We start from the raw sequence: 24,739 nt of genomic DNA on the forward strand, positions 1-24,739 counted from the left end.
GTAGGAACGGGGAGGCCTAGCCGCACCGCCGCATCACAGGCTCCCTGGACAGCCCGTAGTTGTGGCAGCAACTCTGAACTTTGTAAGGCAGAGTCTCAATCCTCTTCTGTGAGCCGACTTGGGCCCCGTAATGAGTGGCACTGCCAGTGCATATGTGCTAAGTCACTAAACTCACTACAATCAGAACAAGTAGAGTCAAAAGCCTCTGAGGAGACCATGTTGAGGAAAGATAGGCTTGGATAGGACCTGGTCTGGAGCATTCTAAACGTGATAGCCTGAGGTCTAAACAACTTGCTGTGCTGAGGAGCAAATGACCGCCTACTCAACTGGTAGTGTTTAGCCACTTCACTGAATGTAAGTAAAGCGTCCCAACACATCTCACTGCCAATCTGCGGACATACGTTCTCGCCAGCGCGGAGGGTTAGTGTGCGTGCCCGGGAATGAGCAGTGTCATTCAGGTTTACTAGAGAGTCCACTAGGGGTTCGAAATGTGCAGGAAACCAGGTAATGGTATGTGGAGAACGTGTCCTATTTTCAAGTAGTTTAAATACTTCAGCACAGACGGAACCAGAGGCGAAAACCTTGACCGTTGACCTTGAGTCGGTGAAGATTTGCAATCTACTGTCATCCAAAAGGGCAAGGGCAACAGCCAACCGTTCGGCTTTTGAGGGAGTAGAGGCCCTAAGTGACGCAGCATTGGTAAAAGAGCCTATATGATCGACTGAAATAACAGAAAACTTACCTGAGCGACATCGACAAAACAAGCTGAATGAGGATAGTTCCTGATGCTCTTCAGAAGTGTGATGGCCCTAGCCCGGTGCCTTCCTATGTTGCGCTGAGGATGGACGTTTCGCAAAAATGAAGAGACCTGGATGGCAGTAAGCTGTTCATCCCGCAGTTGAAGACGGTGATTCTCTACGAGCGCCGGACTAAGGCCTAGGACGAACAGGATTTTCCTACCAGCCGGCGTGGAAGATAGGCGCATTAGCTGTGCAGTCTCTTGGGCTTCAACGATTTCATCTAGGGTGTTATAAACTCCTAGCTGCATAAGCCGTTCAGTGCTTGTCTGCACGGGGATGCCCAACGCCCGTTTTACGCTTTTTCTGGTAAGAGTTTCCAGCTTCTTTTCGAATCCATACCAAGAGTGCATAGCAGCAACGTGCGTTATATGACTAATGAGGAATGCATAAAAGAGCCTCAGTAGACTGCCCTGTCTGAGTAACCCCCTTCTCTTTGAAACCCTATTAATCAACCTGATCATTTTTTCGGTCTTGGTCGAAATCTTAGCGATGGTTTGTCTGTTGTACCTGTGCGACTCTATTATGCACAGCACTCTAATAGTGTCCACTCTCGGAATGGGGGTGCCACTTCCGGTGTGAAGTACAATGTCTACCTCTGATAAAGGCTTCCAGTTTTTTGGCCTGGCTCCTTTTTGCTGGGCCTGTATAAAAGCAGCTCCAATTTACTCGAGGAGGACCTCAGCCCTGTGCCAGCAAGAAAGAGCTCTGCCTGACCGACGGTTTCCTGGAGTGCAGTCTCGACTTCCCCTTCACTACCTCCGGGACACCAGATGGTAATTTCATCAGCGTAAAGCGTATGGCTGATGCCCTTCACGTTAGATAGCAGTGTGGACAACTTGCATATAGCAATGTTAAAGAGAAGCGGGGATATCACCGCTCCTTGCAGCGTGCCTTAATGGCCCAGTGCTATGAGAGAGGACTTGAGGTCTCCGATATTGAGCGTGGCCTTCCTGGATTCGAGAAAGGAGCTGACGTATCTGTGGAAGGCTTCGCCTAGTCCAAGCTCTAAAATGGAGTGTAAGATGTGTGCGTGAGAGATGTTGTCAAACGCTTTTTCCAAGTCAAGACTCAGGACGTCTTTTACGTCCCTTGTGTTCATGTCTATGATTTGATGTTTGAGTAGCTTCATTGTGTATTGTGCGGACAAAGACGAACGGAACCCAATCATGCTGTAAGGGAAAAGACCTTCCTTCTCGGTGTACTTAGAGACACGGTTGTGAATGACGTGGTCCGCCTCCTTGCCGACACAGGACGTTAGCGATATGGGCTTAAGATTGGCTAAACCTAAACGAGAAGACAGGACATTTTAATTTTACAAAGAACAGTTTTAGTTAAGAGTATGCGGTGCGATTTTAGTCCACTCACTCTTGCTCACCCATTCATGTCCGAATGTGCACATGTACACACACATGCACGCGCACATGTATGAACACACGCATATACTATATAACTAGACAGACTTACGCAATGGTATAATCATGATCACAGCACACAAGAAGAACATTTGCTTTATTCTGTGCACTTTAATAACTGTAGCTGCCATGAAGGAAGGTATGAAGTAAAAAAAAAATGATGGAATGAACCAGACTAGTAGTAGATGAGGACAAAACGTGTTTCTAGTCCTCCTTGTCCTTGGGACCGAGGATCTGCTTGCGCTGCCGGTACATGTGACTCATCATAAATGCCAGTGCTGCAAGGCAAAGAAGAAGAAAAAAAGTAACAATTTCACGCGAATTCCCAGCACTTGACAACAAAAAGAAAAAAATAATACAGAATTAGACCACTACTGCAAGAACTGCTTCGGCGAGTACAATTCTTTAGCTATCAACCTGCATGAAAACGACACAACACAATGGTGTTGCCTTTTCCTAACCCTTTGTAATTATGCTTCGGGCCCTTTGCAGTGTAAGAAAGTATAGATTTTTGGAAGGTGAGAAAAAGCATGTTGGGCATACACTTGCGCTTGCATTCACTGGTTATTTCAGTCAGCAAAGACAGCATCTGCAAACTATACAATGAAAAAATTCACTTAACAAAGCCTCCAGGCGGGAACTGAACTTTTTCAATGGCACTAGAAGAGATACCTTTCCGTTATGTATTTGCAGCATGATGCTCTGAGAGGATGGTAGTATTATCTCTATGGTTAAAGCAGTTTCCATCACCCTGTGTCGTCTCTCGTTTTTGCACACCTTGCAGCACATCACAAGCATGGAGTTTTAACATTAGTGCACTCTGTGGTAGAATACTGCGCAGCCACCCAGAGGGCCCAGGTTCAAATCCCAATCTCTTTTAGATACTTTTCATTTATTTATTGTTTTCGTATTTCGTGTGATAGTGGTTACGAACAACAGCAGCAGCGGCGGACAGCTACAGCATCAGAAACGGCTGTTATGATCTCGGCAGCTTTCGCTGCAAAAAGTTTCGCCATAAGGACAAACACAACAGCAACAAACTGAAATATTATATGAATTAAGGCTGGCAGTGAAAGCCTGTAGCATCTGAGCAGGCATAACTTGAGAAAATGCCTTGCCAGCACATTGACTCACTTGGAAAGATTCCCAAAAGTAGGTAGAGTCGCAGGAATGTCGGGAGGTAGAATGAGAAGTTGTACATGTTGGGCAAAAGCACGCTGAAGCGCCCAGTCTCCTCAAAGTATGGAATGTTCCGGAGAATTATCACCCCTGCATGTACAAAAGCACCAAACCAATGTTTGGTGGTTAAAAAGCAAGGCTTCTTCTCGCTCACGAGTTCAGTATAAGTAAACAACATAGAATCTTCCCTGCCACAGTGAAATGAGCTCTACCTTTGCTTATTGTCTGAAAATGGCTAAGGGCAAGTAGACTACTACTTCCAATTAATGTGCTCCATAAACGACATTTTAACATTTCTACAACAAAAAAAAGAGAAATGTTTACATTATACTAATCTCTATTTACACTTTGCAATGACGAATACTAGAGTTAAACAAAGTTGTGAAGATGGCTTTGAAATGGCTCTTCTCGTGGTCGATAGTTGCGGGCATGCGAAAAAACATTTAATTTCTGGCTGCGTAAAGTTTGGTGTTGCAATAATATTTTTGATGCCCAGAAATTACCTGAAACTAGGATGCCCTAAACAAGACAGCACTTAGACTACCAAGGCATTCTTCAAAAGCTGTTAATTTAAGTAAGCTTAATTAAGCATTCTTAAAATACACCATGCAATAAACATGTCCAATTGTCATACAAAGTATTGTGCAAAGGCATCTGCCTAACAGTAGGACATGTACTCAAGCAACGATCAGCTGCTAAATTTCCAGATAAATTCACCAAGGTATTCTTCTAAGCCTGGAATTCGGCTCATGTTGTTTTCTGTTCAGCCAGCAATAAAAAGAAAGCATCACATTTAAAGTTTAGCAAAAAGCCATCTTGAAGTACTGCAGACCATTTGGAGTTACAACAGATGTGGGTGACACAACCACACAAGAAATGCAAGTAAACTGCCGTCGAAGCTGTAGTATAACCTTGATAATTTCTTCTGACAGATGACTTGAACAGCATGACTTGTGCAGGAAAAGCTATGGACGTATACCACTGCCCCTACCTCGTGAAAATGCAGGGCGCTGTTGTCGGACGCTAAGTTTCGTTCAGTAGGCAAAAGCTGCTGTGTTTTCACTGGTGTGTGTGCTGTTTGCCATCAAGCTGCATTGAAGTTCCCTATGCAGAAAGGCACTAAGAAGGCGGAATAAGTTTTTACCAATTTTTCTTTTGCGAAGACCGTTGCAAGAAATGCCGCACAGCTGCAAAACATGAGAACTTGTCTGCGACACTGGCTCATCAGTTACAGAGAAAGAGCAGAGTGGTTGACACAGTTAATTTCATCAATCAGAAACAAGTAGCTGCGTCAAAAGTGGGTCACTGCAACGTCCCCCGAAATCTTTTTTTGGCTTGAAGCATTGCATATAGCCATAGTGAGCGTACTTGCCTCAGAGCACAAGTACCTAAGCAGTGTGTATATAGCTTCATTCATCACAATTACCAACTGTGGAAGTCAGATGGGTCATAGGGATCTTGTAGTGATCACGTGAACTAAAGATTTGGCTGAGTGGATGACCTTGGCATTGCTCTTCCATATTTTAAGTTGCCGCTAGGACATACCCGACACAAATGCATTGGTTATGGCTGCGATCTGCATTAAAAGATTTTCGCATCTGTAAGACTACCCCAATGTACTGTACGCATAAAATGTTCCGAGTCTGTTTACAGGCTGTACGTCTCTGCAGTCTCGAGTTGAGTGTATGGGCAAAGCAGCGACCAGTGGTTGGCAACCCTGATGGATACATAGCATCCTCAATATGTTATTGCTACTGGCGGCGGTGGCGCGGCAGCGGCGGCGGCAGCAGCAGCATGACTATGCCCACTGCAGGGCAAAGGCCTTTCCCATGATCCGTCAATCAACCCGCTCTTGTGCTTTCTGCTGCCACGTTATTCCTGTCACCGGCCAACCTAACTTTCCATCTCCCCCTCATGAGCTAGCTTCCTCTCGAAATTCAGTCGGTTGTCTTTGGGACCAAATTGCAAAACATGCCCACCATGATTGTTGCTTTTTGAAAAAGCTGTGAGCTTACAGTTTTTTTTTTCGTTTTTCTCAAAAAAGTAAATTTACAGCTATTCAATTCTGAGGTCTCACTCTCTCTGCAGCTAGAACAGGTACAACAAAAATTATTTTTGCAATGGAAACCTGTATGTGTGTAAAATGCAAGTATGGGAGCAGAATTTAGAGCACAAGCCTTTTTAATCAATTACTCATCAAAGTTTAACACAATTCCAATTGCTTTTAAAAATGAATAGTTCATCTTGCTGTAAAATAACCAAAAAAGGCCTAAAAACAAAACTCTTGCATACTTTAATTCTATAGTCATTAGTCTATGTAGGCATATCTTAAATATCACTTGTAGTTAAGCACTTTTTTTTATGGCGGCATTAAACCATAGGGGATGAACTTAAGTTATCTCAGGAACAAGATGAGTAACAGGAAAACTAATTAGATATTTGAAATCAGCAGAAAAAACTGCATATTCCTGTGTAGTTTTATCAAGATCACTGAAGAAATGAGGAAAAAAATGTCTAAGACCAGTCTGCCCCTTAAAGAGACACTAAACGCAACTTTAAGTCGACGTTGGTTGTTGAAATAACAGTCCGGAAACCTTTTATTGTTACTTTTGTGCCAAGGATGTGCTTATTTTGAAATAAATCACGTTTTCGTGGCCCCCATCGGGATAGCGCACTTCAAATGACCTGCTTCAAGCAGAAGTCTCGTGTCAGTGTTGCCATGCCCAACGTTGCCTGGCTTTAATGTGCAGCCGCCGACAGTAGTAGCAGCAGAACGAAAGTTGGCCATGTTGGTGAACATTAGTTGGACCTTGTTTAGCACTGTCTTGTCGTACCTGTGATTAAACTTTGTCTGTTGCAGCCGTCCCTTGTAAACATGTGGGAGGCACCCCGATGCGCAATGATCAGAGGCTCCAGCCGCTGCGCCAGTTTTCACGTGGTCATAGAGGGTGGTGGGGAGCTTTGGACTGGGGGAAGCCCAAACGCTGTGGCATCACTACAAGTGCCTAACTATGTTGACAGCACCTACTACTGTATACAAACATGAAGTAGCTTCATACAGTTGTATTTGAACAGAAAAAAGGAGTCCTGCGAATCTCAACTCTAAAGACTATTCAATAGTTGTTTCCTAAAACATATCTTGCACCTATGAACCACTTTTATGGGAGAAAAAAAAAGCCTCATGTTGTGTTTTGGATCAACATGTCTCAAGAACTTTGAGATGATGAAAACGTCTACAGTAGTAGGCACACAGAAGTACAGTAGTTGAGTTGCAATGACGTCATTAACAGGGTACTGACAAGAAAGCTTACACATCTTTTGGCTTCAAATCAGAGGCCAAGCCACCAAGAGACTAGAGTATGTGCTCCTAAGTGCGAGTGTACCTTACTAATTACAATTTTTTAAAGCTAGTTCCAGTTTCTAGTATACCCTGACTTCACAAGATGGTATGAGGTCCTCATACTACGCTCACGCAAGATATCGTGACATTTGTACGGCTGCTTCGCTCCCTGAATCTGTTGGTGATGCACAAGAGGCCATTTTGGAAGTTTTGGTGCCTGACGTCATCACAACTAGCCAGATTACTGCATGAGGTCACCAGAACTATAACTGTAGCCGGACGTAGAGCTGATGTTGATGCGAGTAGGTGTGCCACAGGAAAACTGAAATTGATATAAAAATAAAACTATAAAAATAGTTAAACCCCTTTATAAGAGACCTGTTCTGGGCAGCAATTCTTGTCTTTTATATGAGATGTCTCTTATAAGCAGGGTGCCTTGTACGCATTTTTCTATCCCTGTATTTCACTGTAGGCACACTGGTGTCTCTTACATCAGTGTCTCTTACAAAAAGGTTCCGCTGTATCTAAGATCTGTGTGGCACCACAAACTCGCCTCCAAAATATGGTGTCACGGTCCCTTTAACCCTTTAGGTGCTTTCTGTACGACAATTTATTGTATTGTAAATTACTTGTTGCCTTGTCGCCCATCTATTATGAAACCCGTGAAAAACAATGCTGAGCCGGCAGTCCGACAAGGAACTACAGTACCAAGAAAAATACAATACCAATAAATGTTGGGGAATGTCCAAATTGCAGGAGGAGGAAGAGGAAGGAAAGGCAGGAAGGTCAACCGGACGAGCGTCCAGCGAGTTGATTTGGCTGCCCATAAAGTTTCATACATCACCTTCACAAAGGAATCCAAGTGGAAACAGAGGAATCCACACAGTGTACCGCAGCCAGGTAATGAAGCTAATGCTTTTGTCATATGTGCGCAGCATGTAGTAAGGGTACCTGCGTGACATCACAGAGAGGCAACAATATTTATTGATTATAGCAGGAGATTTCATTATTACTCACATTTTTATATGAGACATTCTTGAAAATGTTAAAAGATGGTACAAGTAGAATTATGTTCCAATGTCATTTCTCAAAGGTACAACTGAATGTGCAGATTCTGTGAAAAGACATTGCAGCCCAGAAACTTCTTGGCAGATCCTCTATGAGCTGTTTGATTAAATTAACCAGTCAACCCCAACACTACAGCAGAAATTGGAGATGAAAGCATTGTTGTTACAACAAGTTAGCACTGCTAATACGGCACAGGATGTTCACTGACAGCCTGTAGAAAGTATTCGGCTAAACTGAATCAGCCCTTCAAACTTCTGCTTGGAAGGGCTGAATGGAACCACAATAACAACAAGGCAGTCACGATTTCTTCAGAGCTCGGCAATCAGTGGTAACACAAAGAAGCCCCGGTCGTTTCAGTTAGAGGACATGTGGGCCATTTATGAGATTTTGTTTTATCTGAAGTTTATTGTAACATCATAAAAAATATAATTGACGTGGCTAATAAGTATTACAGGAGGGGGTCCCGAAGTAAACACTGCCAGGGGTGCCTCCTAGTGATATTGTATTGATTGAATACAGAGCCGGCAAATGGCAAGCAAAAGAAAAGCATGTTGAAAGTACTAAGCTGAAAAAAAAAAGAAAAAAGAGACATGAACTAGAACAATAGTACAGAAAGCAATAGTATTATGATACATAAAACAAATCGATGCAAATTTCAAGTAGACAAGGCATAAAACAATCTACACAGCAAAAAAGAAAATGCAACTGCAATAAAAATGTAAATAAAATGAAAGAAAAACAACACTTGCATAGCAAATTTTTATGTATGAAGATTCTCAACGAATATTGGCCATTGTCGTCCACTGCCATAGATGCATATGTATCATTATACATATATAAATAAAAACCACTAATAAATATAAGTCAGACGAAAAATTCCAACGTGCGACACCAGGATTCAAAACAGTGATCCCTAGTTCCACAGCGTGCTGTAATAGACAGCTCCGCCACATGCCACTAGTTCTTCAGACTATAAAGAGCCAGCAATTCGTACACACCATTTACCACTGGTGGTACGCAGGTCCAAGAGATGCATCAGCGTGTTCGGTATCACCCCTTACATGGTGCAAAGGTGGCGCTTTAAAGCAACATTCCTCTATTTACTTCAACTGCCCTTTAGATGTGCACTAATATGTGGCCCATTTCTGTGCCCATTTGCCATGTGAAATGCCGTGCAAGCAATGCTTTGAAGGACGCTGTAGAGGGCTCATTCCACAAGCCCCAGTTTTCAACAACCAGGCACTGGCACAGTCCACCCTTGTAGCGCACTGATGAATCACACAGAAGTAACAACTGTGACAGTTATTACATTTCATTCTTCCAGCCTTACATCTTTTTTTTTCAAGTGCCCTTCATTGTATTTGAGCAGCACGGTGCAACTATTGAGCTGTGACAGAAGCTTGCACTCATTTAATGTGCATTCTTTCTGTGCGTTCATCGTGCTAAGTGGCACACTGCTGGCACTAAATTGCATCGCTTGAGTGTGTTGCATCCTAGTTCGCTGCTATTGCATTCATTACTTCACTCTTTCGGTCAGACTGTCACATTTATTTTTTATTGTTATCAAAACACTAGCACTCCGAACTAGATGCATGATGTGCTGCTGTTTAGGGGTAATTAGCTCCAGCATCTACCCTGAATCTAAGCCGCACTGTCCCAAGTCATTCAAATTTCTCATCTTATGTCTAATAAAGAAAAATAGAAGCCAACCCCTACTAACGACAAATGTTTGCTTAGTTTGAGGGAGTTTGGATCTGCACTCGGTATAAACTCTATACCATCGTTCATTTTTTTTTATCACAGGTACCTCATTCCACTGACTTTTATAATGGATAATCCAGGCAAGGAACAAAGCTTTAGCAAACCACTGACCTGCACAACTCTACCAGCGTGTACACTGCGAACAGGTAGAAGACAACGGGCTTGGTTTGCATCCTCGGCTCTGCATCAATCATGGCAAATACCATGAAGATGCGTCCACCCACCTAGAAAAAATGGAAAGGGTGCACTAAAATGAAGCGCTTCTGAAACTGTACATTGTAATGATTGATTGACTGATTACAGTAGAATTATGCTCGGGCTAATTTGATTTTGAATGTGTTTGTGTTGCTGATGCCTTTCTTTAGCACGAGATCAATTTGATATATAAATTGCTACTGCCAATGAATACATTAGGAACTGTCCAAGCATACAACAGGTAATTATTTTAGCAGGAATGGGCCATTAAAAATTAGGTGCACTACTTGTGCTACTTTAAGATGAGAAACATAGTTACACTAATTAACTACAACTTATTCGCAGAGACTAACCAAATATTCTCCACTTTGTATAAGCCCCTCTATGGTGGTCTAGTGGCTAAGGTACTCGTCTGCTGACCTGCAAGTCACGGGATCAAATCCCAGCTGCGGCGGCTGCATTTCCAATGGAGGCAGAAATTTTGTAGGCCCGTGTGCTCAGATTAAGGTGCACGTCAAATAATTCCGGGTGGTCGAAATTTCCGGAGCCCTCTACTACGGCGTCTCTCATAAACATACACTACAGCGTCTATCATAATCATACGGTGGTTTTGGGACATTAAACCCCACCAGCACCTCCTCGATTTTTTCAGTGCCCGGACAAAGCATCAGATTTCAATGGGAAGTGGCCGGCGGTGCTAGAGCGGCGTTTTGCCACCAGGCGCCACAAATGGAGTGGAGATGACGCTACGACGTTCCTCGCACAAACGAGTGCCGCAGATCCATTCGAAGTTGCTGTACGGCTCGGTTTTCGGCTGTAATCGCATTGTTTAAGGTGTAATGAAAGCTTGGAAACAAGAATCTTTAAATACTTGTTGTTCTGGGCACTCAACTCATTTCAAAAGCTTGAGTCGTTAGCGACTACTTGATCGATGCGCTCGCGCGTCATCTGCTAGCTAGGCCGATACCATATAGCTCGTGCAAGTAATCCACGGAAGATCATTTAGTTGCCGTGGCGTTAGATAGACTGAGAGTTCCTTTTTTGACTAACTGAAAGCCGATTTTTGAGAGAAGCTTTTGCCAGGAGCTAATATTAAAAGCTTGGGTGCCTAACATTCCTCGATGCTTGCTACTCTCTAATGGTGTAGCACATTATGCGCAAGCCTGGAGTTTGTGCACTAAATAGCACAAAATGTCACTAGACTGCTTCCAGGGATATAGGTCATCATCCATTCCCTTCACGAAGCCTGACATGTGTTGCCACGGAGAAAAAGCAACTGTCAGAAAATGAGAAAATATTGCAGGTAATTTCACCATTTAAAAGCTTAAACAATAAAATCATTGTGAAATAAACAAGAACATCTCTCTATGCGGTGCAATTTCTGCGATTGTTTCATGTATTTTGAACAGGCACTGTAAAAGTCTGAAGTCTAATGCTGACATTCAACTTCAGCCAAGGTGACAGGCATGAAAAATGCAGCCTGTGGTCAATTTTTTTTTTAAATGAACAGATTTTATTTCTGAAGAGATACAGAAAAACAAAGCGATGCTAAAGGCCATTCGGCCTGACGTGGCTTCACTACGTGAAATGATAAAAGTTCAGCAAACAGTGCTACATTGAATAATAATTATCACAATACAAAGAGCAGCATAATAACAGAACACAGAAATAGCATAAAACAAAAATAGGTGACATATAAGTACAAAAAATAGGCTGCTTAGACACACAGAATCAGACAACGAGGCTCTTTTCATTACATATCCAAAAAACACATACATATTGATATATTCATATAATACACTCATATATTCACACATACATCTGCCCATATGTACGTACATACTACTACTGTATATACATGCGTTTTGTACCTAAAGGTGAGAGTATATGTGGAACCTAGCCAGAAGTTTATTGGAAACATGATGTTTACTATACTCAATTGATGAGGAGATGTGTTATGTGATATTTGAATTGCGTTAATGAGAGGTTAAAATTTAATTGTTCACCATATATGATTTATAAGCTGTGGGGCGCGGTATGCAATTATGGCTCTACCATATCCAGTCCTAGTAGCAGGAACGGGAATTAATTGCTTAAGCTTGTCTGTGTATTCGTGGACCGATTGTTGTAACCTTAATATCCGGCTGCTCAGCTCCGTTTATTTCTGCTTCCCTCTGGCATCTTAATTCGGTAGCGAGCAGAGTAGACGCCAAGTGGCTGTGTGGTGCCCATGGGCTACCATTCAGCTTCAGGGCATAATGTTAGCGTTGCACACGACAGTGATTGCGAGGCAGTGTTGCTACAGATAGATTCATTTGTTGCATGTTCGGATGCAGCGCGCTCCTGTTTTGTGATTCAAATTGCCATGCTGTCAAACGTGACTGGTAGTCTTCAGCCGCCACTGCTCATAATCTATAAAATACTCGGGTTGTAAATTACAGCTACATATTAGAGCATAATATGAAGATTTATTAGGAGACCTATTGTTCTACCTGATTACTGCAAACACGCTCCCCTGAACACCAGCGGAAGCTGCAATTTCGCGGAGCTACAGCCGTACAATGCATTAAGGCGATAGCTTTAAATGTCTCATCAAAAGCGAAAATTGATCGCCGGCGGCGTTAACACGACTGATGCAAAAATCATCATTACGTGAGAACATCATCATATGACGTCGCAGATCATAAATGTCTGTCGCGTATCGGAAGGTCACATAACTTGATAGCATTATATAACATTTTTGCTTGGTTGAAATGGGACGATCATGAGGGCAGTGCATAACCAGCTGAGAGGCAGAAAGCTAGCTTTGTCTCCAATCCTTGAGGCAGTACGAAAACCATGTTGGGTGCAGAAATATCCCAGCGGAAAGTAGGAAACATTTAGTGCATTGAATTGGAAGAAAACGAGGATAGTTTTTGTCTTTCAGTCGTCTCAAATTTCTATGGAAATCTTGATGGAGTCCGTTCCGTCAAAAAAACTGTTATCTCCATATTCTGGTGCCATGTTCCCTAACTAAATTTTTATTTACACAGAGCTGGTCTGACACTCTCCCCTCTTTGTCCATTCTGCGAAGAATGGAAACTATTGAACACTATTTTGTCTAATGCCGTAACTATGCAGTAATTAGGGAGAGACTTCAAGCTATTTCGTTTGCAAAGCTAAGTTTAACTACAGAAACTGTTCTAAATTTTGGTGCCTCCGTTTTGGGAAATCGCCACAGAGATGTATTTGATGCAGTGAACAATTTCATCCAGACACTAAACGTATTTCAACATAAGACCCACTTTAACAAATGCCAAAAAAAAAAAAGAACCAGGGAGTAATTTTCGAAATGTCAATAAATGAGAGACACACATCTCAAATTAATTACTCAAGTTTGGCACACTCAGCTGTCTGGTCAGCTCCCAAAATCAAAGTATAATTATATCACAGATTATTTTATTGTTTTTTTCTCACTTTCTGACTGTTTTTTTTATAATGTATTCTTTCTACATCGTTTTCTTTTCTTTTTTCTTTTTGTAAGCAATAGCGCAGTTACTGTCTGTAGGATACTATATGTTTTCTTGACCGATGCCCTAGAGTGGGTATGTGCCATGGATACCAGGCTATAAACAATCAAACAAGTCATCTGAATCCATAAGAGGACTGGCATGTTTTTTTGTAATTAATGAGAAATGAAAAAAAAAAGACAATCTTTTTTTGTTTGTCAGATATGCAGTGGTACACAGCAGTATTATATACTGAGGCATGCAAATAATGAGGTTTCAATAGCGTGAAAAATAAAATAAAATGCAAAGGCTATAAAATTCGAAAACAGTGCGCCGCTACGTTTGTGTTACTTTTCATCCTCCCTGCATCCGCGAAGCCGTCAATAAGTACGACTGCAAATTAACTCGCATGAAGACACGAGTTTGAAAGCTTCCTAATACTAGTGAACGTTCAGCGCCAGCATCCCGTAGTCTACTCGTGCAGCGCCACCACGTGGCATCGGCAAGCGGAGGAGGAGCGTGCGTTCGACGGCCTGAAGAGAGCATTCGCCCGGGCACTGAAAAATCGAGGAGGCGCTGACCCCACATATCAATCCAACTTGTATAACCCCTTCAGCAGAGATGGCAAGGCTTGTGTACCCAACTTGTTTATGCTAGTTGTGTCACCACCTTGTGGCCAAAAGAGAGCAAGACACATTGCTCTCTGAATGAACTAAACCTTCAGCATAGTCAGCGCATCTTGACTTGATCTCACTACACTACATGTAACTGTAGCCAATCACAATGGCAAAGGCACTATCATGTTTTACGGGTCGCTCGATATGCCCCGTTCCAGGACCAGCATCAAAAGCATTGTTTTTTTGTCTTGACATGAATACAACAAAAGAAATAGTTGAGCACACGTTCGGCACTGATTGTTTCATTCTTTTTATGTCAAAATGCACCATGACTGACTGCTGAATAATTAAAGGGGCCCTGCAATCCTTTTCCAAGTGGCCATGGAAAGGATTCACTATTGGCTCACAGATTCGCCACCGCAAAAATGTTTAGTATCGATCCCGTACGTGCGGAGTTATAAAGGTTAGTCACATGCTACAATTGCATCCTCTCTTTTGTCGTCCCGAAGAAAGCGCCAGAAGCTAAGCAGGGAGGGATAGCACAGGGGAAGAAAATACACCACACGTGACTTATGACCTTGAGCACTTTTTCTCTTCTTTTTTCGAGTGCGCGGCTTTTCAGAGCAATTGTATGTGCACGTGTGGATCGCCAAGAACGATCAAGTGCACCATGCTCTAATCCGCCAACGGCCGATGCTTGGCCCGTGACGCAGCGATTTTTGAGCCTGTAGCGTCAGCGTCATTTGTCGAGAGAAGAGAAAGCCATATTTCGCCGACTGAGAAGTTTGATCTGCAGCATTTTCTGACCATGCTCAAAAAGCGTTGCAGGGTCCTTCTCAATATTTAATAACATGCTAACTATAATTATTTACTGAAACTCCTACAAAATAACACATTATTTGGTTTTAATCTTTGGAACGTAATATTGGGTGCCTTGGAATTATTATGCGTGAACTTTACACATTCATACACAATGCATCATAAATCACAGCTGAAGGGAATATCCATCTTGTCTTGGCCATCTTACTAACGACTTACACAAACTGTACAATGTATCGAAAGAAACAACACTATTGGTATGCAAGTATATCACTAGGTTCCTCTTCTCCCTAACAGCAATACAACTGCACATCAATCAGCCAAGAAGCCAACAAAACAGCAGACCTTGATTTGCCTTTCAATGCATGTTACAGAGGAAAGAGAATTAAGATGACCATCATCGAATCATCTATTCTGCACAGACCCCGCCCAGTGACAGTCCAGTTTAAAACAGTATAGTATTGATAGTGATCTAGATGAAAATGCTCGGCATTCAATCTCCGACTGAATGTCTTTGGCCAGTTTTTGCCTGTTATATCATTCAAAATTACAGAAAGCAATTGAACAAAATATCATGTCATTCGGCAGTTAAGACGTTCTCAGCTAAAACACACATTATTAGCACTTATTGCAGGATTGATGCCTAGGTTCTGACAGAAGCCCATCTGGTTGGGAAGTAACATAACGGAAATAAAAGAAGGAAACCGACTATTAAAATTAAATATGGAAAAATTATGGTCCTTTTTCATTATGAATGAGGCTCCCATCAGTGGAGTCGAAATTTTCGTTACTCATATTTCATTTTTATGGTCGATGTTCTTCTTTTATTTCATTACATCTAGGCTCGGTTTCTCCCACTCAAAATAAAGAGCCTGATGGTTCATATTATAATTACAGTGACATTACATATTCAATCTCACTAAATTAAATTCTAATAGTACAGCTAGCTGTAAAACTAAATGGAGTTTGTCTCATAGTACGATTAGCTGTAAAACTGTGCTGTCAGACACTTGACTCTTTCACATACCGAAGGTTATTTTCCCTATGCTACTCACACATCTTCTATACTAACTTGAGAAGCCCGGGCTACTGGGCGAGTTTGTAATTCATCTTAACTGAGTGTGCGAAAAATTGAAGTACAAAAGTAAGACACCTAGACTCCGTGCTTCTCAAGTATATTAATAGTTATTTGGTCTCTTTTCAGTGGTGCACCATGTCCACGTGTTTTCCTTTTGTACTTCAATTTTTCGTGCACTCAGTTATGATGAGGTAAAATAACTTCTGGCGTTTTCCAAGGCAAAACCGCGCTATTATTATGAGACACGCCATAATGGCAAATGTAGGACCAAGTAATTCTACACGGAGTCCTTTAAATTTATGTAATTAAGTGTTCTTGCATTTTACCCCAGTTAGAATACGAATACAACAGCCTGAAATTGAATCCGCATTTTCAAGCTCAGTGGCTTGACACCTTGCCCTCAAAGCAACCATAAGAGTCTCGCATCTCATGATAATACAGTTTTTTTTATGGTGCTTCCTGCTCCAAGGTGCACAGTAAGGCACTCAAACCTCATTAAAACAAAGTTGCATCTTACACCAAAATAAGTTTGTTATATTCAAAGATTCATATTAAAGGTGATTTTTAACACTCTATTTACTGCAAGGCTATTCTTAATTTACTTCATTGTACACAATATTTCATTATATCCATGTTCGTAGTATCAAGGTTAGAGCGTACACCTGACACCATGGTTTCCAGTTCTTTGGTTTGAGATCAATATCATGATTGATCAAAAGAAAGATTTGCATTATAGCCCCACAAATGACTGTTCTTCACATGCACCTCCATTCACAAGACTTCCTTAGCAAACAACGTAGGCATAGATTTCTGGCAGAGGTGAATGTTTCTTGCAGCTATGAAACTCAAACTTCCTTTATTTCAAAAGCTTTCAATGGCATGCTACAATTGATAACACAATTTGGCCAACTAGCATCCTGCACAGAAGGCACAATGAATTCCAGTACAGTGTGTCTTTAGTTCCTACTTCATTTGAGGCCCATACAAGGTTTGCAGGAACACCTCAACAGAACAGTGTTTTTCTTACCAAAACCATCGGATGCAGAAAGCTGCCTCTGGTGTACCCGAGCATTGGGTGGAGCACCTCAAGAAGTTGCAGGCAGATGACTAGACGCATGGCTTTACCCACTGCTTCCCAGGTACCCGCCATGGAGTCTTGAAAACACATGCAAGCAAATAGTCACTTTTTTAAAAGCAGGGCCACACGTGTTAGACTTTTTGTACAGCTTCATTATTTTATTTTGTAATTTATATTTTGCCATCACACTTGCAATAGACCATAACATGTGTGAAGGGTGGCCCTTGAAGGCCCCACATTATTTATGAACATAAGCTGCAACCCCAGCTGAGAAATCAAATAAGCAAAAAAATCGTGCACACAAGACACAAGTGAAATGAATGTATATTAAGCTTTAAATGCACGTAGTATTTATTTGCACAAATTAAGGAAAAGGGAAGACATGTTGAGATTATTCACATAGATAAACCCCCTTTTAAACAGTCCCGAGTTGTAGCAAATGGCCACCTGGCAAATTGAATTCAGCAAATCCACCATAAAGATCTGAGTAAAGCAGAAAGTTCAACAAGTACAACAGTCAAAGCTCCATGTGGTGCCTAATTATATTGCTTTTTTGATAAGGCACATGTGTCTCTTCGTCATTGAATGTTATGAAAAATAATGTGGTAGAAGGCTTGTGATGGAATCAAAAAAAAATTGTGATGGTACTTACAAAAACACACAGTTTTATGCATACTATATGCAACAAAAAAGCCTGGCATGAATCTGTTAGCATCACATATTGATCTCATTATTATTGTGCAAGAAATGGACACTCGTATGGCAAGAGAAAGATCACTAGCAGAACTGCAAACACATCAAGAAAAAAAACTTCAATTGAATAAAACTCATTCCGTGTAGAGACGCATTACTGCTAGGAGCTCCCCAGGTGCAATATCTAAGCATTATTTTTGCACACAGAGTGAAAAGGGATCCCCTCTATCTTTTTTGCATGCTGCTAGGGAAAGAAAAAAAAGAATCAGTGCTTACATTCACCATCGCGGCTGTAACGGATGAGCATGACAAGACCAACGTAGAGGAAGCCGACAAACTGGAAGAGATTGTAGAGAAAGAGGTAGACCTTGCGAAATTCCTCGGTCTTCCTCTCTTGACCTCGCCGCTTCCTGCTCCATGACGGAGGGCTTGTTCGTGAGTCTGAAGAATAGCGCTGCGACTCCTGCATTAAAAAAAAAAATTGAGCCTTTTACGTGCCAAAGCTCTGTTTTGATTATGAAGCACAGCATACTGGAGAATACTGAATTGATTTTGTTTGCATCGGTTTGTTAAACATAAACCAAAATTTAAGCACACAGACATTCTTGTGTCTTGTCGTCGTCTTTTTGTTTGAGGAAGTCATCTGGAATCAAACAAGTTCTCTCTGGATTCGCTGTTTGGTACTGTTCCCTCCGAGCTTCCACAAAATGCGCAATTAGAGTGAGCTCCAATGTTTAAGTGGCCTGTGCATTTAACCTAGCACTGCAAGTTTATGAATGACAGGCAGCCACTTACGTAGAAGTTCCGAAGCTGGCTGTCGCCATCTGACATCTCATCTTCGTCGTCCTCTGTTTGCAGCTTGTCAAAGTCAAACTTAAGCCATGCCGGCTTTGGTGAATCTGCTGATAAAAGCTGAGGCCAGGGATCCGATTTCTCTTTTGTAATCTGGATGTCCACTTGCCTGTCATTCACCCGGTACTCGCAGCCCTGCAACAAAGGCAGCTCTGGTCTCGTGCAAACTTTTTCTTTAGGAAACAGGAAATCAGAAACAATACAAAATCATCCTCAGGTGTTAGTTTTTATGTGCAATGAGTTACCTGTTTGCTCATACCCTTTGCAACCATGTTGTGTTAAATGTAATGGTACAACTTGCACTGTTTTCTGCAAGAAGGGTGCTAAGCTCTAAAGTGGAGGTCATATTTTGGTGGAACAGTAGGCACATTAGACAACCCCCAAGAGGTGAAAAGTATTTCCGAGTTTCTCACAACAACATGCTTCATAATCATGCAGTTTTGACACTGTAACTTGTCATAACTTGCCCCTATTACTTTGTTTGAAAGTACATGTGCTTACAGTAGTTACAATCTGTGGAATATAGATATTGCGATGAGGTTTATTGAGTCAGAGAAGTCGCAACGAAAAAGAGTCGTATAGCAAGGCTGGCAAATACGGAACATGTTCTTGTGCTGTCCGAGCGCAGTGCTTCTTGTCCTCTTCCGAAGACGCATACACGTTCGTGCCTATGCTCCACTACAATACCCGTGGGGTGAAGCGTAGCCATCCTGGCGACTCACGGAGTAGGCAAAATGAGGGGTTCATAGTAGGGCTCGAGATGGTCGACGTGTACGGTCTTGCATCCTCGACGGCGCAAATTTAGTGATTGTGTGAGGGGCTCGACAATGTAATTCACCGACGAGGTCACATCAATGATACGGTATGGACCATGATACCGTGCCAGAAATTTAGAAGAAAGGCCAGGGACAGGCGGGGACACCCAGAGCCAAACAAGGGAGCCAGCACGAATCGTAGGAGCTGGGTTATCGACATAGTCATGTCAAGTCTTTTGTCGACCTTGAGCTTCACTTGTCAGAGAACGAGCCAACTGACGGCAGTCTTCAGCGTATCTGGCGACTTCAGAAACTGGACAGCACACAGATGAAGCAAAGCGGTACGGGAGTATGGTATCCGGTGGATGGGAAGGTTCACGGACGTACAACAGAAAGAACAGGAAAAAGCCGATAGTCGCTTGTGTCGCGATGTTGTAAGCGAAGGTAACAAAAGGTAGTACAACGTCCCAATTAGCGTGGTCTGAAGAGGTGTACATTCTCAGAATGTCACCGCGGTTGAACCGCTCGGAGAGACCATTTGTCGGTAGATGATATGCGGTAGATTTCCGGTGGATGATGTTGCATTCAGCAAGGATAGCTTGGATGACCTCTGACAGAAACACGCGAACCCTATCGCTGAGTAGTCCCCATGGAGCACCATCGCGTCGAATAAAGCTGTGGAGAATGAAGAGTGCAACTTTGTGGGCAGTCGCTGCTGGTAGAGCTGCAGTCTCAGCGTAGAGTGTGAGATGATAAACTCCGACAATAATCCATTGGTTTCCGGAGCCACTATACAGGAGGGGGCCGTAGAAGTTGATAACCACGTGGTCAAATGGGTGAGCTGGGCATGGGAGCGGCTGTAACATGCCAGTCAGGTGCCGCGGCAGTGTCTTGTTTTGTTGGCATGAAAGCAAGACGAAACGTATTTTTGCACAAAGTGATACATCCCTCGCCAGTAATATCGCTGACACAGCCTTTCGTAGGTTTTCAGTACACCAGCGTGAGCATTTTGGGGATCTGCAGCATGAAAATTCACGCAGATGTCGAAGCGCATATGACTAGGCACTGCAAGGAGCCACTTCTGACCACATGGCATGTAGTTTCGGCGGTACAGTATGTTGTCTCGCACAGAAATGTGGGCTTCTTGACCGCGTAGCGCCCTTGTGGAAGGGACAGCCGAGGGATGGGTAAGGTAGTCGAGTAACAAGGCAAGGTATGGATTTTTACGCTGCTCCGAAAGCACGTCAGTAGTGTCGATAGGCGACAAGGTGGTAAAAAGGGCAACACAAAAGCCACATCCGGTGTTATTGGTGAGCGGGACAGTGCATCGGCATCCGCATGCTTGCGACCGGAACGATATAAGACACGAATATCGTATTCTCGTAATCGAAGTGCCCAACGGCCCAGGCATCCTGACGGGTCTTTCAAAATACAGAGCGTGGTGATCTGTAAACACATCGAAAGGACGGCGGTAAAGGTGCAGGGCAAAACTTTGTCAACGCCCAGATTATCGCCAAACACTCTTTCTCTGTCATGGAGTAATTTAATTCAGCCTTTCTGAGAGCACGACTTGCATACCCGACTATGCATTCAGCTTGGGCACCTTTCCGTTGTGCCAGAACTGCACCAAGACTTGTATCGGTGTGAATTTCTGTGTAGGCAGTGGGTTCATAGTGACAAAGGATAGGTGGTGAGGTCAACAGGCCGCGCAGGTGGCCAAATGCGTCGTCACGTACAGGCGACCATGCAGATACACCTTTGATGGTGGCAAGCAGACTCGTGAGAGGTGCGATGATGGACCGGAAAATACGCACAAAGCGACGAAAGTATGAGCAGAGACCAACAAAACTTCTGAGTGCTTTCAGCGATATGAGCTTCGGGAATTCGGCGACAGCTAGTAGCTTATCGGGATCCGGAAGAACGCGGTCTTTTGAGATGACATGTTCTAAGATGATTAGTTTGCATGCTGCGAAGTGGCACTTATTGGTGTTAAGTTGTAAGCCTGCAGAAGTTAGACACGTGAGAATTTCGTGGAGACGAGCAAGGTGTGCCTAGAAATCAGCTGAAAAGACTACAATGTCGTCCAGGTAACACAACCAAGTCTTCCGCTTGTGGCCTCGCAAGATGGTATCAATCGTGCGCTCAAATATCACAGGTGTATTGCAGAGCCCAAATGGCATGACATTGAACCCATATAAACCATTGTTACAAAGGCCGTTTTAGGGCGATCACATTCAGCCATTGGAATCTGCCAATACCCGGAATGCAGATGCAAGAATGTAAAGTACACGGTGCCTTGCAAACAGTCAAGAGCATCATCTATTTGTGGTAGCGGGTAGACGTTTTTCTTTGTAATCTTGTTTAGGCGGCGATAGTCAACACAAAATCGAATGGTGCCATCTTTTTTCTCAACCAGTACCACAGGTGATGACGAAGGGCTTTGAGAAGGCTGTATGATTCCACGTTGAAGCATGTCATGTACTTGCACCGTAATGATGCGGCGCTCTACGGCAGAAACGCTGTAAGGACGCTGTCGCAGGGGCGAGTGTGAGCCGGTGTCAATAGTACGACTGATCGTTGTTGTGCGGCCTAACAAAGTTTGTTGAAAGTCGAAAGAAGAGAGGAATTCGCTAAAGAGGGCAACAAGCTAGTGGCGATGAGAGGGGGAAAGGTCTGCGCCAATGGCGTTGTCGAAGGCTGACGAACTTGATGGCTCAGACGCATGAGTGATTTTGGCAATGTGACAACATGGGGTTTCATAGGGAACATTGAGATCATCGATATGATCGACAGGTTGTACATATCCTAAAGTTTCCCACAAAGTAAGCTAATGGGGTATTTGCAGCGGTTGGTAACAAGCATTATGGTTGAACCAGATGCGCTTGTGAGAACGACGAATGGCATGATACCCTTGCGTTCAGTAAACACTGGAGATAGCGTAAACACTACAGTGGCGTCAGGTTGAGCAGCACATGAAAGGGTTATAGGGACTGAAGCTTCCGAAGGCAAGTTGGTGTCGTAGTCAACGATGAGTTTGCAGGGCAGAGGAGAACGCTCAGGCAATGAAAATTCACATGTTGGTACAAGAGACACTTTTGCACGTGAACAATCAATGATAGCTTCGTGATGTGATAGGAAATCCCAACCCAAGATAAGTATTGGTGGAGGTTGCTGAGATCCCCAAGCAGACCTGGAGCTCCGCTATCGCAAGTAGATCGAAAGACCACCGCACATCATGACTGACGCCGTCACCAACCAGCCCACCCTAGCACAACCAGCACCATCGGCTACCCTGCACTTCTACCAATTGCGATGAGGCTTATTAAATCAGCAAAGTCGCACCGAAAAAGAACCATACAGCAAGGCTGGCAAAGGTTCTTGCGGAATCCGAGTGCGGGGCTACTCGTCCTCTTCTGAAGGCGCATACGCGTTGGTATGCATAACATACCAACGCGTATGTGTAACATATACTTATTGCAGGATGACCACTCATAACTGCTTCAATGGTATATAAACTGTGCGATGAGGGTTATTGAATCAGAGAAGTTGCAATGAAAAAGAGCCGTACGGCAAAGCTGGAAAAGGCGGCATAGGTTCTCGCGCAATCCGAGAGCAGGCTTTTCGCCCTCTTCAAAAGGCGCATACGCGTTCGTGCATATGCTCCATTTGAGCCAACACAAGTAAAATCTAATATACGACCCCACTCCTTGGTGCTAAAATGTGTATATAATAAGAACTACTTTACTCATGACACATACCCTTTAATGACAGAGCTGAAGAAATATAGAAGCCCTCACAAGAAATACGTACACATACTATACATTCGCAAGGTCACGAGAAATGCCTTCTGCAACTCAATGGTAAACACGAGTACCCACACTACCCCTATTTTAAACAAATTATGCAGCCGTCCTCTATATTGTGCTAATACGTTGAACACTCATGCATGTGTTAAGCACTAAACTGAAAGAGTACCTAGGCAATGTTACATAACCCCAACGTTCATCTGCGTAGTCTTTTCTATATCATGCAGTTTGCTCATTTGTCAGTACCCATCTATGAGTCATGCCCCAAAGATACGTTACAATGCCCATGATGCTATGTTAGTGATGTAATTACTGGCAACCACACCATTGAGTTGACTTGCCCTCCACCACTCAAGACGCCACTGCTGGAGTTGCTAGGTTTACTGGAAATACATGCTTTACCACATCGAAGTCAGCGTACTTAACTGCTCTCACATTGTGGTTACACAATAGTTTGCCCTGGGTACTCCACTTGGAGTCTGTTACTCATGATGAATGTTGTTAACACAGAAGGAACATAATACGTCGAGTCCAGCCTGGAGAAAATAGATTGAAAGATGACCAAAAAGTAAGAGAAAACTCGTGGTTCATCACTCACTTCTGCACAAGAATTACCGATTAAATGTAGCAGAAATCTTGATAGATTTCACGTAAACCTCACCAATAATTCAAGATGGTATACGCAAGACCTTAATTGCACGTGCAAGTGCCGATTTGAGGACACCATTGAACACAATCACAGCCCCATAAACCTTTGCAACGAGAACAAGAAAGTGGCGCTTGTTTCAGATTTTACAATGAATTCCGCTTCAATGAAGTTTGCTCTGGCTACTGACACACTGCTTCCTGCAATCGCGAACGAGTATTCTGATACCGATTGGGCTCGATCGCGATCGAAAGGCGGAAGACGAATCGCAATCGAAAGTGCACCATGTGGCAACCGTACGGAGAAAAGCGAGGACGGTAGCGACGAAATCGGTTGCGCGACACATATTTTATGCGATACCAATAATTTTGTCGAAAGCAACATCACTCCCAAACCGAAACAAGCGTGTATTTTGTTTAAAGCAAACAGGCCTACAGGGCTCCGCTAAGTGAAAGCGATCGATGAGGAAAACGCCAATGGCGCACTCCAGCGGCACTCTGGAACATTCCAGAACAGCAATAACTGAAATCTGTGAGTCCCCGAAGAAGCGGATGAAAAAATCACGTAAGTGGTACTCACGTCCGGGTTAACAGGCGCGTAGAAATCCAAAAGGAACGTGTATTTCTCTTCGCCTCTTGCACCCACGCCGTAAGCGCAGAACGAGAGCCCGCTAGTGGTGGCCTCGATATCTGGAACCTTGAATGATAATCAGAAAAACAGAGCACTGCTGGTGACTTCACGTAAAGATCGCAGATTTGAACAAGCCGTGAATCAATCGTTTACGGCTTATCAGCGGTTTTTTTCCTAGAGAAAAAATTATGCCGGTACTTTCGCGTTCCCACATTAGAATCAGCCCAGTGCGAACGTTTAGTGTTACCCGAGTGTTAAACGCTGCGGTTTATCAACTGGGAAAATCGAGGCTCACCTTAACATTCCGTAAATCAACGCGCAGGAAAAGTTTAGAGTCATTCTGCGCCCAGTAAACAAACGGGCTCAGCGTTCCGGCAGCCATCACTGCGATGATGCGACTGGCGATTGGTCGCCGCATCGAACACGAGCGCACCTGACCACCAGCAAATTTTAATATGAAAATTAGCGTTATCAAAACCATAAAAAAGTAATATAACAATATCAAGCGATTTTCAATGTTTT

The 24,739-nt window shown here is 43.1% G+C and overlaps 1 protein-coding gene across 1 annotated transcript; it reads right to left on the reverse strand.

Annotated features, from left to right (window-relative positions):
- Positions 1 to 2,290: 2,290 nt before the first annotated feature.
- On the reverse strand, positions 2,291 to 24,626 carry Hacd2 (3-hydroxyacyl-CoA dehydratase 2). Its single transcript, XM_037436260.2, has 9 exons — positions 24,513 to 24,626; positions 24,167 to 24,283; positions 18,324 to 18,515; positions 17,805 to 17,991; positions 16,785 to 16,912; positions 9,672 to 9,784; positions 7,576 to 7,682; positions 3,347 to 3,481; positions 2,291 to 2,490 (listed from the first exon to the last, which is right to left on the reverse strand). The coding sequence occupies exons 1-9, from the start codon at positions 24,597 to 24,599 to the stop codon at positions 2,417 to 2,419; spliced, it is 1,140 nt and encodes a 379-aa protein (XP_037292157.2). The 5' UTR covers positions 24,600 to 24,626; the 3' UTR covers positions 2,291 to 2,416.
- Between the last annotated feature and the right edge of the window lie 113 nt (positions 24,627 to 24,739).

The sequence above is a fragment of the Rhipicephalus microplus genome, chromosome 1 (assembly GCF_043290135.1).
Source record: "Rhipicephalus microplus isolate Deutch F79 chromosome 1, USDA_Rmic, whole genome shotgun sequence".
In the NCBI taxonomy this organism is placed as follows: Eukaryota; Metazoa; Arthropoda; class Arachnida; order Ixodida; family Ixodidae; genus Rhipicephalus; species Rhipicephalus microplus.

Coding starts and splice junctions, on each gene's coding strand:
- Hacd2 (XM_037436260.2), bottom strand. CDS start 24,599: ATGGCTGCCGGAACGCTGAGCCCGTTTGTTTACTGGGCGCAGAATGAC. Junction 17,992..18,323: donor GCCAGCTTCGGAACTTCTAC/GTAAGTGGCTGC, acceptor TTTTTAATGCAG/GAGTCGCAGCGCTATTCTTC. Junction 3,482..7,575: donor ACTTGGATTCCTTTGTGAAG/GTGATGTATGAA, acceptor TTGTACATGCAG/GGGTGATAATTCTCCGGAAC.